Raw genomic sequence first — 22,506 nt, 5'->3', positions numbered from 1 at the left:
ATCACGATTTTCACGTCATAGCCCCTAAGGGGGTGGGGGTGGAGGGGGGTGACATGAAAGAAAAAGAAACTGCGCTAATTGCAATCGAACGCAAAGTTGCTTTTTTTTGTTTTTTTTTCAATGAGGTAATTTTTTTTAATGCGTAGAATTAGTGGCATTTGTAATTTTCATTTGCAAAGCATTAGTTTGATTAGATTGACTCTTTGATGTCATTTAATTAATTTACTTATGTTTATGTTTGATGCAGATGTAATGTGAATCACTTGGCTGTATTGTTGTTCAGTCTGCCACCTGGTGGTAACGGTACGGCATAAGATTGATAAGCGAAAGCTTTTGTCCATCAAATCAAGCGCATTTGACAAGTTAATTCTATGCAGTTTGCTGCAAATGACAAATGACGGTAACACCATAGTAGAAAAAGTGACACGATAAGATGTTATCTGTCATCTTTGCAATATTTTCAGTCATATCGCCCAGCTCTTATCCTTTGGCTGCCAAATGTCATTACTCTGCATGTTGCTTATTTTTCTTCTGCAACAGAAATCTGGGGTCTATTTGTGGCAGTGTATTTGTAACTAAATTAATGATACACAAAGGCACAGGAGAAAACCCGTTTTTGAAGTTTAAACAATTATATAACCAATGTTTTGGCTGCCAAGTGTCTCAGAACCATTAAAAAATTGGGGGGTGGGGGTTAAGTCTCTTAATTGTCGTTCCCCATTTGGACTGCATTAACTCTCGCTTTGGCCTTTTTTCTTTTCATCATCCACCCTTTATTCTGTGTAATACTGTAACTTTGTGTTTGGGCCAGGGCTTTCCCAAACCTGAAGGCATTTGAAAACTGATCGAAATCATTGCTTATTTTCCTTCCTATTAAATTTATTTTTGTATAGAGAAGTAAAAACAGTGTCTTTGAATGTGCAGTTAGCGGCAGCGAGTCTCCTTACAAGAATCAGTAGTTTCCCTCTTCATACGCTCCACAAAATGTTCCCGCAAATGTGGGAACGTTTGGCCATGTTGGCATACAAAAATTTATTTTTTGATAACTCGTTTTATGATAGCAATATTGCGAAATGAGTGAATGCCGGGTAAGCAAAGCAAACTATCTGATCAAATTCCAGTTGACAACAATTCAACCATTGCTAACTAATCAACATCAAAATTCTGATTACGGTTCCTGTATTCTCTGAGAACTTAATTAAAGCTTAGTTTTTAATTTATAGTTCTCATTTTTGTTGAGCACAGGATCTTATCAAAACATTTTTCCCCCACTCTTGGCTTCACTTCCTCTTGAAAAGTGTTCCTTCTGACCCACTGCTTTAGGAATGTCCAGATGCATGAATTGCGCTGCCATGAAGCTATTTCTTTTCCTTGAGTATGTCACGTGCCGTTGTTGTTGTCCCCCCCCACACACCACCGGTGTAATTAGATATTCGATCCTTCCTGAACAAATGACATGCCGGTAGCCTGGGCAATGTGGACGTGAAGTATAATGCGTGATTTTGTCCCTCATTCTCCCAAAAGAAAGAGATGCACCATTAAACCCCAAGGAGTAAAAACCACCCACCAGCATTACAGAGCACAGGGAGCTTGTTAAAATGGCCCCTCTCGGCGCCCTGAGCTTTGGACTTTGCCATGTTTAAAGTACAGTTGACAGTCCCGCCGAAGCACTCAGCATCCATTTCCAAGCTCCAAGGTCGTGACCTCCTACTGCTACTTTGTTGTGGTTCAGTTAAAGTGCATTGCAGGTTGCCTTTGTTAGTGAAACAACGTTGAATGTATTAAATGGCTGCCTTTGATGCCTTTCTTCACTTAGCGGCTGCCGTTTTAAGGCGTACAGAGAGAGGTGACTTCACATTATAAATGTCTTCCACCCACTGTTTTTCCACAAGAAAATGAAAGGTTGAATTGAAGTCTTTTTGGCGTTTAGTAAAGTATTATTGTTATTATTTTTTGATTAAGGTGGGACCTATTTGAGTGGTTTCTACCTTGGGCACAAAAGAACAGAGGCCTGGTCTCGGCTTTATGGTTCTGCTAAACAATAGCGAGTAGCACAACGGGGTGAACTTGTAAGCTTCTGATGTAATCAAGATACAGAAGTTAAGTCCCATGCAGACGTCCTGCAAGCAAGTAGCTCAGCTGTATTGTGCCGTCACAAAGATTTAGTGATATGACTTCCTTTGCTATTATTGGGAATTCTACCGCAGTCACCAGAGAACTTGAGAAACCCGTGCCAAACATTGATTCAACAATAAATACCTAAATGTAGCGCAACATTGTCCTCTCAATCTTACTTTCATGTTATTAATGGGATACAACAGTGACTTTTATACCGTCTTTGCTTAAGAAATAAATTCATTGAAAAGAATATAATATTCATGTCGCTGGGTTTCTATATTGGAAAACTTGACAACTATCAATACTGGCTTAAAAAAATAAAATAAAAAAATCAATGATTGTGTGACCGGCTCAATTTTGTACAGTAGCTCTTTTTGCTGGTCCAATGGGCTGTTGTCATTTCCATCCTGAAGACCTGACATTTCATACTGTAATTCGCATGTTGGATAAAATGTGTGTCGTGCTATGAAGCTCTGACAAGACTTATTGTTTTGTTTTTCCCTTTACCCGAGTTCTTTTTTTTTCACCCTTACATGTACTTTATTTTTTGGTGCTTGTCTAAAAATCATTTAACCAATGAATCCAATCTCTTTCAATAAAAAGGAGTCGGGCTTCACTGCGGATATATGGCTTCTAAATAGACCCATGTGAAATAACATTCACCTACAGTATGTCACTTACACTAAATTGACTCTATTCATTTGAGACCATATGGACTTTCCTACATGTGAAAACCTCCAGATTTTCTTATTCCGTGATCTCTCAACCTGAATCGCAGCCTACTTTTGATTCATCTGGAAACACTCAAGCGCATGTGTGCTATTCAGATGTAAAACGTGTGCTGTCATATTGGACTAGCAAGCCAACACTGTAAACGGGTGGCATTTGGATGAAGTGACATTTGCTTCCGCTTATTAGCCTTCTTCTAGCCAAGCTGTTCTGAGTTACACTGACAGAAATTGGGGTCGCACAGATGCGTACTGATATGATTGGCACCTGGGAGACTCATGGTTTCACACTTTGGGGATTATCCTCCATTTTCCAGGACGTTATGCCGGGAGACTGTGAGAAGCATGACATCATGATTGGCCAATGGATGTTGTGGGTTGCGTGTGTGTGTCATCGCACATTCGCGATCATGATCAACTCCCAAGTCCAGAGAAAGATTACACTGGGATGTGGAAACTGTGTTTCACTGCGGCAATTATATAATGTAATCGAAAGTAATGGTTGGAAAGGGGGATTTCAGCTGTGAGCAAGCATGTAGCTGCAGTGCATGTTTGGATTCGAAATGTATTGCCTTCTGTCACTGACTACATTGGCGTAACACTAAAGTCTACGGACTTCGGAGCCATACGTTGTTCATACCTGCTCCACTTGTCTGTGAGAAATCATAAAGGTGAATGGCCGAGTCCAGAGATCCTGGGCAAAATCCAGTTTGACTGCTGTACTTGTTTTTTAAAATTGCAATTCATATTCAATCCCGGGTTTGTGACTGTGCTACTTGTGCCCGCTTTGAATCAAACCGCAGTCCAAGCAACTGGATTTTCTCATTGTCTTTCGCTCTACCCCCGCGATTGTGTTCCCCATTATCCCATATTCCCTTTGTAAGCACGTCTAAATATAGATCAAGAATTTGCTTTGGGGGCACTCTTTTGCGGTGGTGGTTATAGAGAAGGTTGGATATTTGCCATAATTGTAAATGCATGTGTAGCCTAAGCTCATGAAGAGAGACGAGGGAGTAAAAGGAGTATTTGGCTTTTTCTTTTTTTTCTGGCTTCTGCTCTTTCCCAGCTGCTGCGCAACTTATTTATTGTATTCATAAAGCGGGAATTGCGACTGCACTGATCCACATTTCAAACACCTCTTTTCCCCTTCAGAAGTGTTACCTGTTAACAGAAAGTTCTTGGAAATCAGCCCACGATCATTCCCTTCTCGTTTTTTGCGGGGAAGAAAAAAATCCCTACTTTTCGTCAGAAATAGAAGTGCTCACATCCTGTCCACAATCAGCCGTGGAAAGAAAGAAAGCTCTGGCAGGGCCTGTCCTGTGAAAGCTGGGCCTAAAAGAACAGAACATGCAGGCGTGCCGCGGCGTTTTATATGGCTCTTGTTCCCAGCCTTTGATGACACTGTTTAGTTTAGGAAATATCTAATAAGTAAAGTATTCTGTCTAATGTGCTGCCAGTGGGTTTACTATTTGCTCAGAGGTCTTGAAACACTATCTCTGCCACGGCAATAATATACATTTAAAATTCCCATGGAGTGGCTGGGAGGGAGTGATGCAGAGTGCAATTGGGGCAGCTGGGCGTACATGCTGTAATAGCAACCATGTGCATGCTCAGAGGAGGGTACGATAGGATGCTCCACACCTTACACTTATTGGAGGCGCTCTTTTCCAAATGCATGTCATCTGTAAAAATAGCCGTGGATAACCAAATGTGATCACGTGTATTGATGTGGTCTGGAAATATGGTGTGATATTTGGCAAAAGCCAGCAGAGCGTATGCAGGCCTTTATAATTAATAAAGATGCACCAGTGACCTGGATCATTTTTGTGAGTTTGACCTTTTCATTTGCAGTCACTGTCATCCTTTTTTTTTCACTACGTCTACTGCTGTTACTCTGTTTTATATTTATACGGGGTTTTTTTTGTGTGTGTTTGTTTGTTTTGCATTGCTCATTTAGCTTTTGCTCAGTCCCAAATTAAAGTACCACCCATTATCACTTGTTTGTGATTTTGTTTGATGACAGACATGTTTTGTAGATTAAACATGTCCATTCGTTCATTTTTGTTTGAAGTCCTGCAATTAAGTCCTGAAACGTATCTTCTGGCCATGAAATCTTTTTTTTTTATAGCCACAATAGTTGGAAGGCTCACCATCTGGAGCCAAGCATACAATTTGGGTTGCTTTATGCACAATACCACAGCCACTGCAAAAAACAATTGGATTTTACTAGGGTGAAGCCCTTCTTTAAAGATATCTTTAATATTTCGAAATTGCTCAACTATGTTTGGGACCACAAAAAAGCTCCCACAGCATGCCTTTAATGTTTTTGTGGCTATATGATGCTCCCTTTCCTTGCTCAATGGTTGGTCCATGGTTTCAATATAGTCCGCTATTTGGTTTATGTCTTGTTGTAAAGGATCAGGACACAATAACTCTCTGCAAAGAAGAAAATGCTCTGATGTTTATTTAATAGCCATTGTTGTCCCTTTCCTTTATGCCCTTAAACTCGGTTTGGTCAAGGCCTTTTTGTGTTTGAATGTTGAAAGTTCCTACACATTGTACATGTGGATCACTGTAATAAATAAAATAAAAAAACTATTATTTTTATCAATTGTCTGCGAAGGTTAAGGTAACCCATACATTTTACACACGACTTACATTTACACATCACTAACCACACTACTGATCGTGTCTCATGGTATTTAATCAGCCATTGGCACTTTGGTCTTTCCATTGGTTACATCTCCTGTACAATACAAATGCGGTACAATCTGTCATTTGAGAATCAAAGGTGGCCTTTCTTTGTGCCTTTATGCAGATGAGTAAACAGGAGCAGAAGCAAAGCAGTCGAGGCTCCTTGACAGGAATCGACTCTTCTTCTCGCCACAGCGGCAACGGGCAGGACAGCGGCTTCGGCAGCGATAGCGCCCGCATCCGAATTGTCCAGATTGAGCAGCAGAGCGGGACCAGTCACCACTGCATAGCCAGGCCCTCCCAGAAGTCCACTATTACCAAAAACCTCAACTTTATTCCATTCGACATCTTTCTTACGGCTAGTAAGCTGTCTTTCATGGCCTACGAATGCTCAAATCTCCCACAGGCCCCCACTTCATTAGACAGCTCGCAGGATCGGAAAGAGCCCAATGAAAAGGTAAACACGACAATTGTGACTTGGAAGCCATCGTAAACGGACCCTTTGTGCCTATGCTAAACACAAGTTAACATCGGTTGTGTAAGCAAATAAACAATGTGATGGGGACAAAATCAATTGAGCACATTCACATCTATAGTATGAAGTTAAACAGCTCCAGCAGCCGTGAGAATGCTTATCACGGCGTTTTTTGATGCCCAGTTACCAATTGAGTCCACTCCAAGGATTTTGTATTGTTTCTTATCCGTAAGTAACTCTGGAAAGTTTGGTCTTGTCGCGGCATTCTTGCCGTGTCTCGTAGCCATGATGAAGATCACGTTTGATGCTTCCCGGGAATTGAGTTGCTCATTTCAATTGTTGCTTCAAATTGCTGCAAAGTCGTAATATAATGTTGCCACTTCAATTTCATTTGTGCATTTAAATTCCTGCACTGAGCACGCTCCGGGAGAATATTTATTCGGGTCTTTTTACAGTTGGAAACACATGGAGGACAAGCAGAAACAATGGCTGTCAATGCAGCGTGCCCGGCTTTGACTAAAATGGCAAGTGGGCTTTGTACACATATCACGGTTTGGATTTGTTAAATGGGAACGATCGTTGAATCACACACAGTCAGAATCTTCGTCAACTTAGATATGGGTCTCGAAGGATAGTCACCGTGTTTCCCCAACATTTGATTAGATTAGCAAACGCCCGGTTCATTTTGCTCTCCATTGACACTTTCTTCAGGTGGGAAAGAGTGCTCTCAACCAGCCGGAAATTCTGCCTGAGGCTCCTCCAGCCTCGACTTGCACATCCCCAGACCCTGCCGCCCAGGTTACTCTGACAGACCTGACTGCTGAAGACATCCTCAACAGCAATGTCTCCCCGATGCCGAGAGGCAGTCTGCTGTCCCTTAACTCCGTGTCAACCCCGAGCCGCTCCGCAGCACGGCAAGCGCTGGGGGTGACAATTGTGAGGCAGCCCGGAAGAAGAGGGCCTGCTGACCAGTTGTTGGAACCGCTGCTCTATCTGCAGGTGATCCAACCTTCGGCTCTTCTTAGCTGCCACCACCGCAAGCAGAGAATGGAGATCTCTGTGTTTGATGTGGCCTTAAGAGGCGTGGCTTCCGACTACAAGTGCCTAGGTACGAGCGAGGCAACCAACGGTTGCGATATTGTTTGTATCATCATATAACATTTGGCCCTGAAATAATGTGATGATGTTGTTCTTGTTGTTTTTATGTTCCCACATTCGTTTCATTCTGTTTAGACCAAGGGAAGACTTTGCCTGAGTCTCTGGATTACAATGTTTGCTGGCTCCAGACAGCAGCGGGTGAAGTGGACAGTGAGACCGGCATCCCCCCGCCTCTGCTGTGCCTTCAGATTAAAGACTTTCTCAATGGACCCGGTAGGAGGAATTCACTTTTGATCGAGACCTTTTGTTCTCAGATGAATTTTAGGAGGACAATAATGATTCCACATATTTTTTTAAACCGTTACTTTTGCATGTAACCGGTGAAACTTCCTTGGGATTTCATTTTATGTGTGTGTGTGTGTGTGTGTGTCTGTCTGTCCTGTGGATTTGACAGGGCTTGGTCGTCTATTTTTAGACTGATATCATATCCATATGAGTACCTTGAAGCTAAATATTTTGACCCGAGGGTTTGTCTTACATTTCATCCAAATTGATCTGCAATAGGCAACGGTGTGAGTGGGCTTTTGAGTGGATGAGTAAGTGGAACTTCCTTATCCCTTGGAGGATTTCGTGAATCCATGAACAGTGTGTGTAGGCGCAGGAAATCCTCCACAGTTTAGCTCCCTGATCCCAGTAGGCCGGCCGGACTGTAGTTGTTATTGATGATGGTTCGAGGAAGAATTTTGCCCCTCACACACATCCCTTCCTGCTGTCCACGGAAAGCCCTCAGCGTATGTGTCCACCAAGGATCATTCCACACAACACAATGCTGCTCTGTACAACACAGCAAATAACCACACACACACACAGATTTCCACCTTCCCATCTGCTTCTTTAAGAGGACACCAGAAGTCAAACAAAAGTGAGCCTTTGCATATGGTGGATTTCAAATGCGTCACAATTTCAGCTTTTAGTTCCAGAATCTTTTGTCCTTTTATTTATATACATATCCATCCAAATTGTATTTTATATACATTACAGTGTACATCACTAAACATAGCACTGCAATGTACAATAGTTACTGAGTTTTATTTGAGTCTCCTCATGCACAAGATTGGATGCAAATCTTCTGGATTCATGAGTAATCTGTAGATCTCAAAAATCCAACACTTTCACAACCTAATGTGATTTGGTCGAACAAGGTGGAGGAGAGTAAAAGTGTAAATGTAGAGAAGCTGGAAGAACCAAAAGTCAGACAAGATGAGATGACAACTGTTGGATTAAAAACCTTGCTTGTTTTTGTTTGTCAAGAAAATCCAAATATGTGATTGAGTTTTGTCTTCCCCCATCAGCAATGGCCACAGCGAATCTCACATGATTTGTTTGGCAACAAACACACTTGTCCAGACTCTGCTCAAGCTGTGCCTAAATATTGGGTCACTGGGCACTACATCACCAGTGACGCATTTCTAAAATAAATGTTCGCAAGTGTTCATTTGTACTTCTGGATACCAGCATAGAAAATCACGTTTCTCACCAATACATGAAATATAAACTGATGGCCTGAATGGTGCTGTCCTGACTAAAATGTCTCTCCGTTACATTTCCCAAACATGATTCATGTCCTATCATTTTCTCTTGAAAAGGAGAAGAGATAAGTATCTCCAAATTGCATGTGTTCTTTGTATAAACATTCAGAAATAAGAGTGACGATATGCCCGTCTTCTTATGAAATAACAGGAGAGTGTGTTAGTGTGAGAGGTGATGAAATTATTAATACGAAATGACTATGTCTAAAATGTAACATAATCGAGTGTTACACACATACCTGTAGGTTCAATGCAAATAAGACAATGGTAATCTACTAAATTATCTTGTAAACGTGTAGCAGTCATTTCTATAGTTAACTAGTAATGATTTCGTCCCACCCCTAATGCAAACTCAAATCCACGCATATTTGCCTAATCAAGATTTTGGTCATAAATGATGAATAAAATCAGTGCGTACACACTAAGCTCACTTTACGAATAACTGGTGTACAAAATTACACACAGACCTCACAGTGCCTTTGTATCTCAGTGGAGAAAGTGAAGAAAAGAGGTCATCATGTCATGTCGGCAACGCCAACATTGTATCAATCCTATGAACATTACCTGCCTTTGTGGCTACATTATATCTATACTCTTCATCACACATGTCCGTCGCACACACACACAAGCATGTATGTGCGCACACGCGCGCACACAAACACTCACACACAGATACACACACACACAAGCACGCATGCACACACACACACACACACACACACACACACACGCACACGCACACGCACACACACACACACACACACACACAAATGACATCGACAGGATCCAGGCTCAGTGTGAGGTTGCCCCCCTCCATCCCCCACACACTCTGGGTCAACGTATGTTGGAAATGTCTAGAATTGACCACGCATGCTACTGGTTTTTCTCCACCCACAGCAACCTTTACAGACTTATTTTGTTTGTTTGTTTGGTGTGTTTGTTTTAATCGAGGCATCCTTATTTATGATAACCTGCTCCTACAATGAAGCAAAGGAATTGCTACTAGCAGAGAAAATGACGAAATTAAACTTTTATTTCAGAACCATACACTACGCACAAAAAGTTTAGAATATTTGGCTTTCAGTAGAAACTCGTGGATAATGTAAAAAGTTCATGTGACAGTGATGTAATGAAAGTTGAACAAGTTGAAGGATAGACTCATCTCCAACATTGCATTGAAACAAAAATTAACAACAATGGTGGGTACACCACAACAACAAAAAAGTCCATGTCTCAGTAATTCGTTATGTGCCTTTGAGCTTCAATTATAGCTTGCCGACGATGTCTCATGCTGTTCATAAGTCGACTTCCTGTCTGCTGAGGCACGGCATTCTTCTCTTCTTGGAGGGCATTCAGTCAAGGAATCAAGGATCAAACGGTTGTGAATTTTGCTGACACACACACACACTCACAGAGCTGAAACTCTTGCTTCATGTTCAACTGGATGGTGTTTCAGCAGAGTCATCACTCACTGCAATTCACATAACTAATACATACAAAATTAGGATTTTTAAATACCTCATTTCGAGGTTCGTCTGTGATTATTAAAAAGTAGGTTCGTCTAATTTTTCCCTTAAATCACTGATGGAGTAGCACATCCTGAGACACCACCTTTTTTTTTCCCTTGTGTCATCTTTCCTAAACATTTCCAGTCCCGTAGCAGGTCAGTCAGCAAGTCCGAAGATGTAACAGCTACCACTTGGAAAGCGAGAGATCAGCCTTCTCTCCAATGAGAGGCAGGAGGTGATAGATTAGCTAGAACAAATTGGAACCATTACTCTCGGATGTCCCTGGTTCCCATCAAAGTACAGCTTCTAAGAAATGCTGTCAGTTACTGTATACAAGCTTGTGCACCTCCGAACCATCGAGACACATTCTAATTTGAATCAGATGGCATCAGAGGCATGTGTCACTGGCCTTATATGTTGTAGGCTCTTTCTGTGACTTTGGGATCCTACAGATAACTTTCAACCATTTTTGGTTACAAAAACACAGGCTTACCCAAACATCCTCTTCACATACAGGCAGTGTGTAATTGGACACATCGCCACCTGTGTCTGACACAGCTGCTCTGCTGTCAAAAGCGAAGGCGAAAATGTCAGCCTGAGACTGAGGGCAGAGATGAAAACAAACTTTGTGGTTGTTGCACACACACGAAGCAGGTTCAAAGGGACAAAAATGTCACGCTTGACCTTGCCAGAAATGTAAGGAAACCTGCTTAATAAGCATATTTTCTCCAAATGTAGATGTGTATGCACCTTTGTCAGACCCTGCTGTCCTAGTTTCTCGAATGCTAATCTAAGTTGACATCAGAGAAGGACTGTCTCCTATCCGCCCCCCACCCCATCCTTTTCATTTTAAGAACTGGGCTTTGAAATGTTTTGAATGAATCGTACACATTTTTGATCTACAGAACTGATGCTCACTCCTCTGTTTGGTCTACCACTTAAAGCACCCACTGTAAATCCTGGCCTATTGAGCACACCTGAATCTAGCCACACCCACTATTTTTTTTTAGGTTTCATGCAAATTTAGAGGCATATTCATTTCCAATAATGGAAGTGTAAGAATGTATGACTTGTAAGGTTTAGGAGCATTGGAAAATGAAGTTTATCCATAAGTGAACAGGTGAACCTGTATCACTATGGTTGTATTAATAATATATTAATCTTTCTGGCTCTCTCTCTCCCTCTCTCTCTTTCATATATATCTATATGTATATATAAATAAATGGGTGGAGAGAAGAGAGGCAGTCGTGAAACAGGCCAAAATGCAGATGCTAGTGGGTGAGGAGGGCTAAGGGACTAGTTGCCTACGAAATGTGGTTTAAGCAAATGTGGGAGTATAGAAATAAGTCTTAAGTCCATCTAATTCCCATGGATATGGCATTCCACAGTACTGAAACCCATATTAAGAGTGTTCAAAAATCAGCCTGTTAGCTCTTGGAGTCACCACGTGATTAACATAGTATGAGATGTCTGGAAAATACTGTCTGTATTGCAATGTCTGTGTGTGAATATGCACGTTTTTGTGGTGGGAGTGTTAGGAAGCGGTGTGACATCAGCCAGTCTGCAGATGAGTGTCTAGGCATGAGCTGGGGAACACTTTGTGTGCTGGGATGCAGTGCTAATATGCGTAAGGAAGTGGAATAAGAAAGAACCAAACTTATTGATTTGGAATTATAGTTTCCTCAATACCAAATGTTGAGATGGAATTGTACGACTTTCCGCAGGGGTCACAAGCAATACACAATGTTACGCAAAGGTATCAGGTTGTGTGTGCATTTAAAGGCTTCTACTTTATACCATGTGACATTAAGTGATTCCTCAGCAACTGTTCTTTAGTTCTTTTCATACAGGTTGGCTGTAGGGGTGTTTGGTGGGGAGAGGGGGGGTTGTGTGGGAGCGAATAAAAGAGACACTTCATGTTGATAGTTGGGCACAGAACACAGTGCCAGGCACAGCCCCGACTGTGATGAGAGCCAAATTTATGTGATTACTGCTATGGTGGAGTTGATTAGGCTTGGCCCTGGTGGAAAAGTAAAAGATCTGGCCTATTAAAATAGAAGAGAAGCAAGAAGATGAGCTACGTGAAGTAGAGAGGGTGAAAAAAGGTGTGTGTGTGGGGGGGGGGGGGGGGGGGGAGAATCAGTAACTTACTCTAAATGAACAGCTGCATCCACGCTTTTTATTCCATCTCCGGAAAATTTTGTGGCGTAAGTCAGGTGGAAATGATAAGCTACATTGCACAGCAAATTGCACCTATCTGCCCTCCAGTTCCATCCTTCCTTTCTATCATCCGCTTCACTTCCACTGGATTAAACAAAAGAGTCCAGACTGGCTCTGTTTGTGTGCATTTGTGCGTGTGCGTGTGTGTGCATTCATTGGCTCTCCTGGCAGTGCTCCTGCTCATGTCATCTCGTTCCTGTACTATACCTGGGAACAAGATATACGGAAGGTCTAAACCCCCTTAAAAGCACCAGCGCCTTGAGGATACTATGTGAAGCAGCTGGACTTGTTTTGAGCTGCTTCCCTCTCCCATCATCATGACCAAGTGGAAAAATGGGATAATGGAAGTGGTGTAACACGGCATGGAGTTAATTCATGTGTCTCTGTAAATTCCAGTCAAGTGTTTGAAGAGTGCAGTGCACAAAGGCACAAGCAAAAGACGTCTTGAATTTATGTGTCTTTCATGAAGAAAAGATTCCCTTTCATGCTCTTCCATGTTCATTTATGTTATGTATATGTTTGATTATAAAACAGGAGAGTGAGACTGAGACCATCTGTTCTTTGACACATATTTGCATGCAGAGCTGAACGATCAGAAAGAAAGACTTGAAGTTTGATTCATGAGACGTGAATAAAAATGCAGCGTCCTGTGGGTTTGGTAGCAGCGTGTTTTGCTTATTGGAACATTGATGAAGCCTGTCCCTTTTTTTATGGAACCAAATGGAATTTGTTCAGTTATGGTGGATTTTCAAATGACTGGCAGGGACCACACCCAACTCGCTATTGATTCAGATTTTGCCCTGGGTTAACACGAACATTAAGAAGCCTTGTGTTAGCATGTGCGCACACTAAATAGTCCATCAGTAAAGTGCCTGTCATAAAATGAATAGACTAGAAAATTGCAATTTCCCTTGCAGTGATGCAGAACCACAGAAGACGGAACACCCACAACGCCCCAAGACTAGTGAAGTGTGTGTGAGCAGGATGACAATACATTTGTCATGAACAACCTGAAAGCATTGCTCCTTTTAGCTCGCTTAATATCTTCTTTCTAACTCGCCACTTTATAAATATTACCTCGTCTAGCACTGGAGAGATTGTCTGCTTTAATAAAAAAATAAAAATAACAATCTGCCCTGGATCTGTTCCAGTGAGTAGTAAACTGTTGATAGCACAGTGGGTTGACATCTAATCATATCCCTCTAATTCCATCTCTCTGTTCCCTTGACAGCTGAACTGAATTTACAGTTCTCTCGCCCTTTGAAAGTCAACCCAACACTGGTCAAACTGGAGCAGACCAAATCCTACCTGAACAAAGTCTTGCCAAACCACACGTGGAAAATGTCCAGCCCTCATTCATCTCCCACAAAGATGCCAACCAGAGCCTTTTCCCCACCCCATCAAAATCAAGGCCACAGTAAAGCAAGCGGCATCGATGCCTTGGCTTTGTCCTTCCACAAGGTCTCGTTCCACACGACACAGATTGTGATTGTCCTGGAGACGGAAGCCCATCCGATGAGGCCCAGCGTGACCGTGTCTGTGTCATCACTGATGGGAAGTCTCAACTTAAAGACAGGACCGAACATTGAGGGTGAGTCCAAGTAAAATATGTTCTGGTGGGCATAGAAAATACATTTGTTTTAAGATGAAGGGGTCACATTTTACAGCTGAGTTAGAAACCTCTTCTTGTGCTAATATATTGTATGTTTATGCAAAAGCTAATGCATTATAGCAAAAAAGAAAAAAAAGTATGACACTGTGGTATTCATTCATTCATTCATTCATTCAATACAAATAGTTTTTGTTGTGAAATCACATGCCACAACTGTTTTGAAATGATCCAAATGCAGCATTTTGGGACGGTGTGTCTATGAGGATGCGTTGCTCGCCTAACTCAATTTTGCCTTGCTTTATGGGGGCTTTCACGTGCTTTTGGACCTCAGAAGTGCGATGACACTTTTGCTGCTGAAAAGGTTTTCACGAACATTAGTGCTTAACTTTTCATACAATTAATGTGGTGAATTCTTATGACGGCATTTTGTATTTAATTGGAAATGTTAACTGCCGAGGTCTGTACAAAACGAAAACTGCAATTTAATGAATGATAGAATCTATTTGTTGCTGGATGCTAAATATTCCGTTTGGCTGTACTTTGTAACGGGCGGTTGCCAGATGTTCCGCTGTTACAGGGAAGTTGTAGATGTTCTATTGAGGTCATGCGTGGTAGGTTAACTTGGACTTGCTTGTTGTCTTTGTACAGCCGCTTGTGATTGGCTGACAAAAGATTTGGACTCGAACAAAGAATTGTGATAGCCATTGTGGTTGTCAACGCACTTATGCCATGTAAAAAAAGGGGTGACGAGTGGTACTTCACAGGAGAAAAAAAAACTACCGGTACTTAACGTCTTAAATGCAATGCAGTCACGAAATACCGGAGGAATTACAATCTACTTTTCACTCAAGTCTCGCTGGAACGGCGCTGCAGTGGAGCGTAACTAGCTTTGAACAGCAAATTGATAAGTGTCAAGAGAGAAATTATAATATACGGACGCGCATTACATTTTGTATTTATGGATGGCTGCGATCCCAAACTAGCGCACAAGCATGGCAGGGCCAGCAAAACAGAGAATTCTCCAGCTAATTTAAAGACATTGTGTGGCAGTATTTTGGCTTCCCTGTTTACAAAAGAAAGTGGTGGGAAAACTACAGACAGGAGAAAGACTGCGTGCAAGCAGTCTGCAAGAGACTGATAGAATACAATAATACGATGTCAGAGATTATCTCGGCCAAAGTTAAAGAAATGACTCGACACACAGGAAAATTGTCTTCAATATCAGCGGGAGCGGATCTCTGAGAGCGAACGACGGTTTAGTTGCTCCGATGATACACACTCGGCTCCCTCTCCGCCGGTTCGAACTTTTATTACAAAATACAAGAAAGACACTGCCCCAGAGATTTGCATACCGGGCCCCCCGGTCCGGCCCCTCGGCAGTGATCTGATCTACCCGAATACACAAGTCACAGACTTTGCTGATGACAAATGTCCACCTGGGCGCGACAGCTGTTCCCAACCTGTCTTTTGGTATTCAACAACTCTTTGTTCCCAATTTGTTTATTCCCACTCTGTGATTGAATCTAGCCTTCTTCCATCTGTTCGCACCCTTTGCTTTGACGTAATTACTCAAGAAAAGGCCCTCCGCCCAAACGGCCGACGCCTCTGCGCTGAGTATGTCCAGACATGCCCAAATTAACCGAAACTTTAAACATGATACAATTTTGTTCATAGATGTCTCTATCATACGACTAACATGCCATATTAGCCAGCATCACGGGAAGCTACTGACCCCACCACCTGAGCGAAGATTAGCAAGAGAACAAACAACACTGACAAACACATTTCCCTTAGCTCCCTCCCATACAAGGGCCAACGCCATTGCACGTTCCATCACTGTTTATATTGCAAAAAATATGAGACCATTTTCAACTGTGCAAAATGAAAGCTTTGAGGAGATGATAAACACTTGCCAGCCAAAATGTACCAATCCATCACGCCCGCACTTTAGCCAGGGGGGGTGATGGCCGAACTCTACATGCAAGTTAAAGCTGATGATGTTGAGGTGCTTGAAAAGGCTGATAGTGTAGTGATGACGACTGAAGGATGGATATCGAAGGCAACGCAAAGTTTACCTCACAATTCCTGCTCATGTGATCACCGTCGAGTGGAAGATGGTTAGCTGTGTGCTTCAAACGCGTCCTCTTTTTGAAAGACACAGCTGGACAAACATTGTGCAAGTACAATGCAATGCATCAGCTGAAATGACCAAAGCATGGCACCGCTATTATGATGGATAACACACAGAAATATGGATGTTGCCGTAAGAAAAGCTGGACTTTGGTCTCATGTTAAGCGCTTCACTCATACATGGAGTTGAGCAAGTACAGGCAGTACTGGCAGTGCATCAGGCGCATTGTTGTTTTCTTTCGCCGTAGCCCAACTGCCACCACTATGTAGCTGCTAAACAGAAGGCACTTGACCAAGACAACCATCGCAAGCTTCTAATGGCAGTAAAGCGCTGCAGTCTGGACAAGATTGAACTCTCTGGACCAACTATGAGCGGTCGCAGCAGTTCTTTTTAGTGCAGACGTGAGATGTGGAATCCACGGGACATTAACAGACTAGATCATTCTGACATCCGTTATGCTCGGGATATTGTGAAACTTTTAAAAACTGTCCTGACCATGCTCGGTGATGACCGCAGTCGCACAATATGGCTCAGTGTGCCCCTAAAATAGATGATTGAGCAAAGCATGGAACATAATGAAGATGAACCAGTCCCAGTGATTGGTATGAAGGCAGCTACCCCGAGCAATCTATCAGAAGCAGGTATGAAAGGGAATGCAACCACCTGCAAGAGTGCACCGCGGTTGACCCCAGATTTTGCGCCCTACCCCGTCTAGAGGAAAACCAACGAGAATTTTTTCCACATGGTGAAAATCAAAACTGTGGAACTACTCCACCGGGTCTTGACTATTTTCCTCTATAATTGTGATAAATATTTCTATTAATATTGCTGTAGTAGATTTTGCACAAAGAATTATGAACAGAAAGCATTAACATGTAAAATAAAATAGATGATTTTTTTTATTGCTATTATTGATTTCCCTATTAAAGTAAGAAGTATTTTTTTCAAAGGTTTTTTTTCTTTGTAAAGTTACAAAACATGACTGTTTGGAACAAGGACACAATGTAGATGTCAAAAACATCTCTTGGTTATAAAATGAGTCATTCATTAACTTAAAAACAAAAATTCAAAGTAAGTGAATCGTTATGTCTCTTGTATATATTTATATGGGTGGCACGGTGGTCAACTGGGGGAGGGTCTCTGTAGGGGCTGGTACCAAATGAGCCACGAACCGGTACCAGTGTTTGGGGACCACTGCATTAAATGATAGAGACAGACTGAGGATCCCTTTTACCTGAAATAGACAGAGGTTCCTCTTCTAAGTGGCTTTTTTGTACATGCTACTTTTTGTACATTGCTTGTTGCTATAGTTGTTGAGCAAAGACAAAATTGGAGCGGGGCTACTTAAGTGCCTGCATCTGTTTTGCAGATGTTGATATAGGATTCCATACATCGATGTATGTGTGTCAAAGTGTCTAATTTAAACCTCAAACAACTTGCATTTTGTATATTTTATTCGACTTAGCTGCGCTATGACAACACTACAGCTTTTTTCCATCATGGATGTGTTGACGAGCAAAAATGGACACCGGAACCTCTTCAGGGTGAACTCACGTTGCTAGAGTATGCCAGTTTGCCTTGGATTTGGTTGGGAGAAAAAAAAAACATCATCCCTAATGTAGTTCATTGCAATTAACCCTTTCATGCATCAATAATATGAACATATTTAAAAAAAAACCCACATGGAATTACATATTGACTGGAGAATCGATATAAATATTCCGGTTGGACCACTGGCGTTGACTGACATTACTGCAGTTTGGCTCCAAAATGGTTCTTGATATGGCTGGCCCATCAACTTTATGTCGACATGCAAGTCTGTTCTTAACAGCATGACCATAAATATCACACTGTCACCAGATGCTGCAAAAAGTTTTATTTGCTTCTTTGTAATTCCTTTTAGAGACCTTGGTGAAAACGTGTGCGCTTTCCTGTTGACTAGCTCATTATGGTTGCGAATATTTCATCTCTTGGCCCCATCTTTGAAAGAATGTTGAAAAGTTCATGTGGGGTGAAACCTGTCCATGTTGCCAGCGTAATACCAGAAAATTTGTGTTCGCTTGAGTGTGGGGAGGAGGAGTATTTTTCGAATAGATGTCCAAAGCCTTGCTGCTGAGTGACATGTTTGCCTCACCTTTTCTAGTCACTTGAGAACTTGAGGACGCTTCTAGACGCTCTGTCATATCCCAAATTGTTTCTGTTCCCCAAGAATGCCTTCTCATGTTTCCAGATTTGTTGCCATAATAAGGAGACAGATGTTTTCAATCACAAAGACTGATTGTTGGTTACAATAGATCTCCTGATTTTAGCCCCCCCCCCCAAAAAAAATTGTATTTATTTGTTTGTTTGTTTTTTAACTCAGCCGCGCCACTTCCATCAGTCACAACTCCAGACTCTTCTGTACCTCAAAAGATACCTTGGAAATTTACTCTGATGAAAGTTTGGATTTCAGCTTGAGCAGCCTCAATCGGTCAGTTGGAATGACCCCCTTGAGACCGGCTGTACATGTGAGATGTTAGACAGGAGAATGTAATAGGACAAATGCTACAATATGCATCACTACTGCTGCTACTCGTGTTGCTCTCCTGGCCCTTAGTGAATGATAGTTGATATTGATGAACCACAGCAGAACTGAGCAGAATATCAGTGTGCTTGGAAGGAGACCTAAGGACAGGGGGTGGGGGTAGGGGAGTAGGGTAATTTCAAAGCAAGTGTTTTAAAAGATGGATGAAACACAGGCAACATTAATTAGTGCACAAAGCGCAGATGTTGTGAAGGCGAGTCAAGAACCGCTGGAAAAAGACGTCAGTGAGCAAGAGTGGCAAACGGGGGAAAGAATGAGATCTGATCAAGAGCATGAAGCAGAAGAGAGAGCAGGCAAAACAAAGGTCTTCCCTGAATATGTCATTGCGCTCAGCCCGCCCCCATCCAGTCTTCATGAGACTGCTCGAACATCTGGGGGTCTGTACCTGGTCAGAGCAGCCACGCTCTGCCAAGCTACAAGATGGAGAGAGAGGGGATTAGGTTGACAGTGAGGTGTGTTACCAGATCCTGTGTTAATGAAAAGCAAGTGGAAGCCCCGCATTCCTCGCCCCGTCCACGGTGCACCACTCCCCAAGGTAGAGGGGCATTCATAGTTCATTGGAAGAAAGGAGGGAGGTGGGCAAAAAGAGAGAGAACAGATGTCCAAAGGTCCGTGAAATAAGACCTTCCCTAATCTCTCAACTCTCCATCAGACTGCCCAAAGAGTGCCCCCGACTTCCTACGAACACACGCACATACTCCTACGTGTTCACGTGCGTGTGTAGTCTGACGTGCAAAGGTTTCACCTCGGTCCAGTGCCTCTGTGGACCCCTCCCAACCCCCACGACACCACCGACCTTACCCCACCCCTCTTCTTTCGGCTGATTTACTCTCGCACACTTGTAACGAAAAACGCCTGCTCGTAGCAACGACGTGAAAGCTACTCGCGATTTATTTAGGTGTATTCATTTAGTTTGATGTTCATTGTTTTCTTGGATAACCTTTGAGTGAATCTCTTGCTTTACTCACAGAAACCAAAGAAAAGCTACAATCCCATTCCAAGTATCCTGTTCATTCGATTTCAATTTTCTCAATTGTATCCAGTCGGGATAATTTGGTCCCATTGAAGACTCATCACTGTTTTTTCTCATCGCTCACATAGTTGGAACAGGCCAAAGACAATGTCATGATGATGAATCGGTGTAAAAGAAAAATAGATGCTAATCATTTGACTAAACTCATAATTGTCACAAGTGCACCGACATTTTTAAATGGCACCCACATGACGATAATAGCCATTTTAAAAGTTTGTTTAAAGTTATGTGGCTTTCCGGTGTGTACTCCCACCCATCAAGTGTGAACTTAACAATGGAAATCTCTATTTATCTGCCAATATATGTCTGTGAGCGAGCAGTTCTTCTCTTCCCCCGAATTGTAACAAAGCCGTGGTGTTCATGAACATAACTAGCCCGCGCATTTTTTTTTCAGCCCATGACAGAAAGTATTTTCTGAGATGCACCTGATTCATTGCACTTCTTGAAATCTATCCATCCGTTTTCAAGACTGCTTCCTATATCTTCATTAAGGAAGGTTTTACAATGACGGCTGAAAAAGTGTAAAGAAGTTACCATCTACACAATGTAAATGCACCCTTCCCAAATCGTAATGACATAATGAGAAATGAAATCAAAAACACACGCTCACAATTTGGGTGACTCGCTGATGTTTTTGCTTTAAATATGACTTTATGAGTTTAAGTAGCATGACTTTCGGTAACACGATGCTTGACGATGGTCGATCTTTTGGAATAAGGCAAGCAAAAACTGGCAGGTGAAAGGTCTGCAAGTAAAAAAAAAAAATGCTTCACCGTAAATAAAGACTTTAAGCTTCAACTTCCCAAATGAAGACAATGGTGTGATTTCTAGGCAGATATTTCCTATCCCGGGTACATGACATGGTCATCCATTCTTTGCAACTCTTTAAATCACCGGGAATCATGTTTCCCGTTGAAGAATGTTTGAGCTCAATGTTGACGCGTAAACTGTTCACGTTCAGATTTGCTCTGCTCCAGCAGGCTGAACATGTGATTCCATGCCAAAAGACAGGAGCAATATTTTCACCTGTACGTTCCTTTGAATGCGGCTAATATATCATTTTGGGGTTTTTTGCTATTGATTGAAATGTATTTATTGTAATCCTGGTCATTTAGATATTTGAGACTGGCTTGTCTGAGAGGAAAATGAATGCAACAATACAAGAAAAATAAGTCTAGCGTCATCTTTTTGCCCAGCTTAATGACCATTGTGTGCACACACAAAAACAAGAAGGATGAATCTGCAGTATTTGCTCTGCTTACGGTTGCAGAACTTTGACTGCAATGAAAACATATTTCCTCAAATCTCCCAAGCATTACTTGCCTTTTCTTCTGGATAATAAATTGGCACACATGGTACAGACCAACATTTATCACGCCGGGGACGTCTAATGACTTCGATGACATACAACACTTGTACTTTGGCTGTGATGTCCGCCCCTATGGAACCAGTTTCCTATAGTGGTCTGATGGTAAGTGGAAAGTGTATTCCTGTGGTGAGTGACAATATATTATTTCTATTACTCTTAAGCATCCCAGCTAGTCTACTGAGGGTTCCTGCTACTTAGGTAATGACTCCTTTAGGTTTCGTCTAATTGATACCAGTTCGCCCTGAAGTATAAATCAGCCAGGCAGTGGTCAGATAAGGGCTGCCAGGAAGAAACTGAGACAGTAAATCAGCCACGATCCGATCTAATCTTACCCAAGTGTTTGCCAGAGATGTATTTCACTTCACGAAAACTTCCACCCGCACCACCCACTTTGTTGCTGGAGTGACATAAGTTAAACGTTAGTCTGCAGAGAGAGGTTGGTGTGCACTGGATTACCGGCAGGTCTGTAGAATATTATGTAGGTGAAGGTTAGCGTGTGCACGCCTTTGATTGAATGTTCTCAGCGTTTTGACATCATTCCAGTTCTTTCCATCAGTCAGCCATGCATGGACCAAGCTTCTCCTGCCCCCACCCCTCCTACCCCCGATCATATACAGGCAATGGCCAAAAAATGCCAAACTCAGGCTGCTTGTGTTTCCTAATTCACTGATGTCCAAAGATTGGTACTCAAAGTTTTGCAGACAGTTACATATATGGGAAGGTATGTACCTAACTTGTATGCCTAAAAGTTGTTCGTGAAAGTCTCAAAATTATTTAAAAGCCTACAATTTGGAATCCAGCCACTGTGACTGAGTGCATTTACATGTTTATATACCAATACAATTTTTGCAATGCTACCTTACAAGGAGGCTCTCCAACCATGAATGGTAGCACAGCATCGAATGCCCTCAAAACAACAGCTGTAGGCGTTCGCGGACGAGTGGTTTTGTGAGTGTGCGTGTGCATGCTTCAATCTTTTATTTTAAACTGCAATGTGGCCACTCAGTGGGGACACAAACGTGGTTCCCTCCAGACTCCCTTCACCAAAGCACTAAATAGTATCAATTAGGGTTGTGCAATATGGCTACAATGTAAAATCTCGATACATCTTCAGATGTCTCGATGATACGATAACAATATTTCTATGGGCTCTGTGAAAATTAAGAAAAAAATGAAATATCAATCCAAAAAGATGCAGAAAATGTTTTTTTTTGTTTACTCACTGACAGCCATCAACATCAAATCAGTAATAAATGAGAAATAATTGAATTCACATTGTACTGCAACTGTGTTTTAATGATAAATTTTAATGATTGTTGTGTGTGTGCGTGTTTGTGTTAACTGCAT

The 22,506-nt window shown here is 42.0% G+C and overlaps 1 protein-coding gene across 4 annotated transcripts in view; it reads left to right on the top strand.

The window, feature by feature from the left end:
* Nucleotides 1-22,506, top strand: part of LOC127601436 (intermembrane lipid transfer protein VPS13B-like) — a 344,543-nt gene that overhangs the window by 226,501 nt on the left and 95,536 nt on the right. For all 4 annotated transcript variants that reach the window (XM_052066676.1, XM_052066675.1, XM_052066677.1 and 1 more), the window contains 4 exons: nucleotides 5,665-5,997; nucleotides 6,727-7,123; nucleotides 7,249-7,386; nucleotides 13,662-14,021. In XM_052066676.1, the coding sequence (XP_051922636.1) occupies nucleotides 5,665-5,997; nucleotides 6,727-7,123; nucleotides 7,249-7,386; nucleotides 13,662-14,021 (1,228 nt within the window). The remainder of the gene's footprint in view (nucleotides 1-5,664; nucleotides 5,998-6,726; nucleotides 7,124-7,248; nucleotides 7,387-13,661; nucleotides 14,022-22,506) is intronic.

The sequence above is a fragment of the Hippocampus zosterae genome, chromosome 5, assembly GCF_025434085.1.
Source record: "Hippocampus zosterae strain Florida chromosome 5, ASM2543408v3, whole genome shotgun sequence".
Taxonomy (NCBI): domain Eukaryota; kingdom Metazoa; phylum Chordata; class Actinopteri; order Syngnathiformes; family Syngnathidae; genus Hippocampus; species Hippocampus zosterae.
The sequence above is the reverse complement of the archived record's forward strand: the minus strand, read 5'-3'. Positions and strand labels throughout refer to the sequence as shown.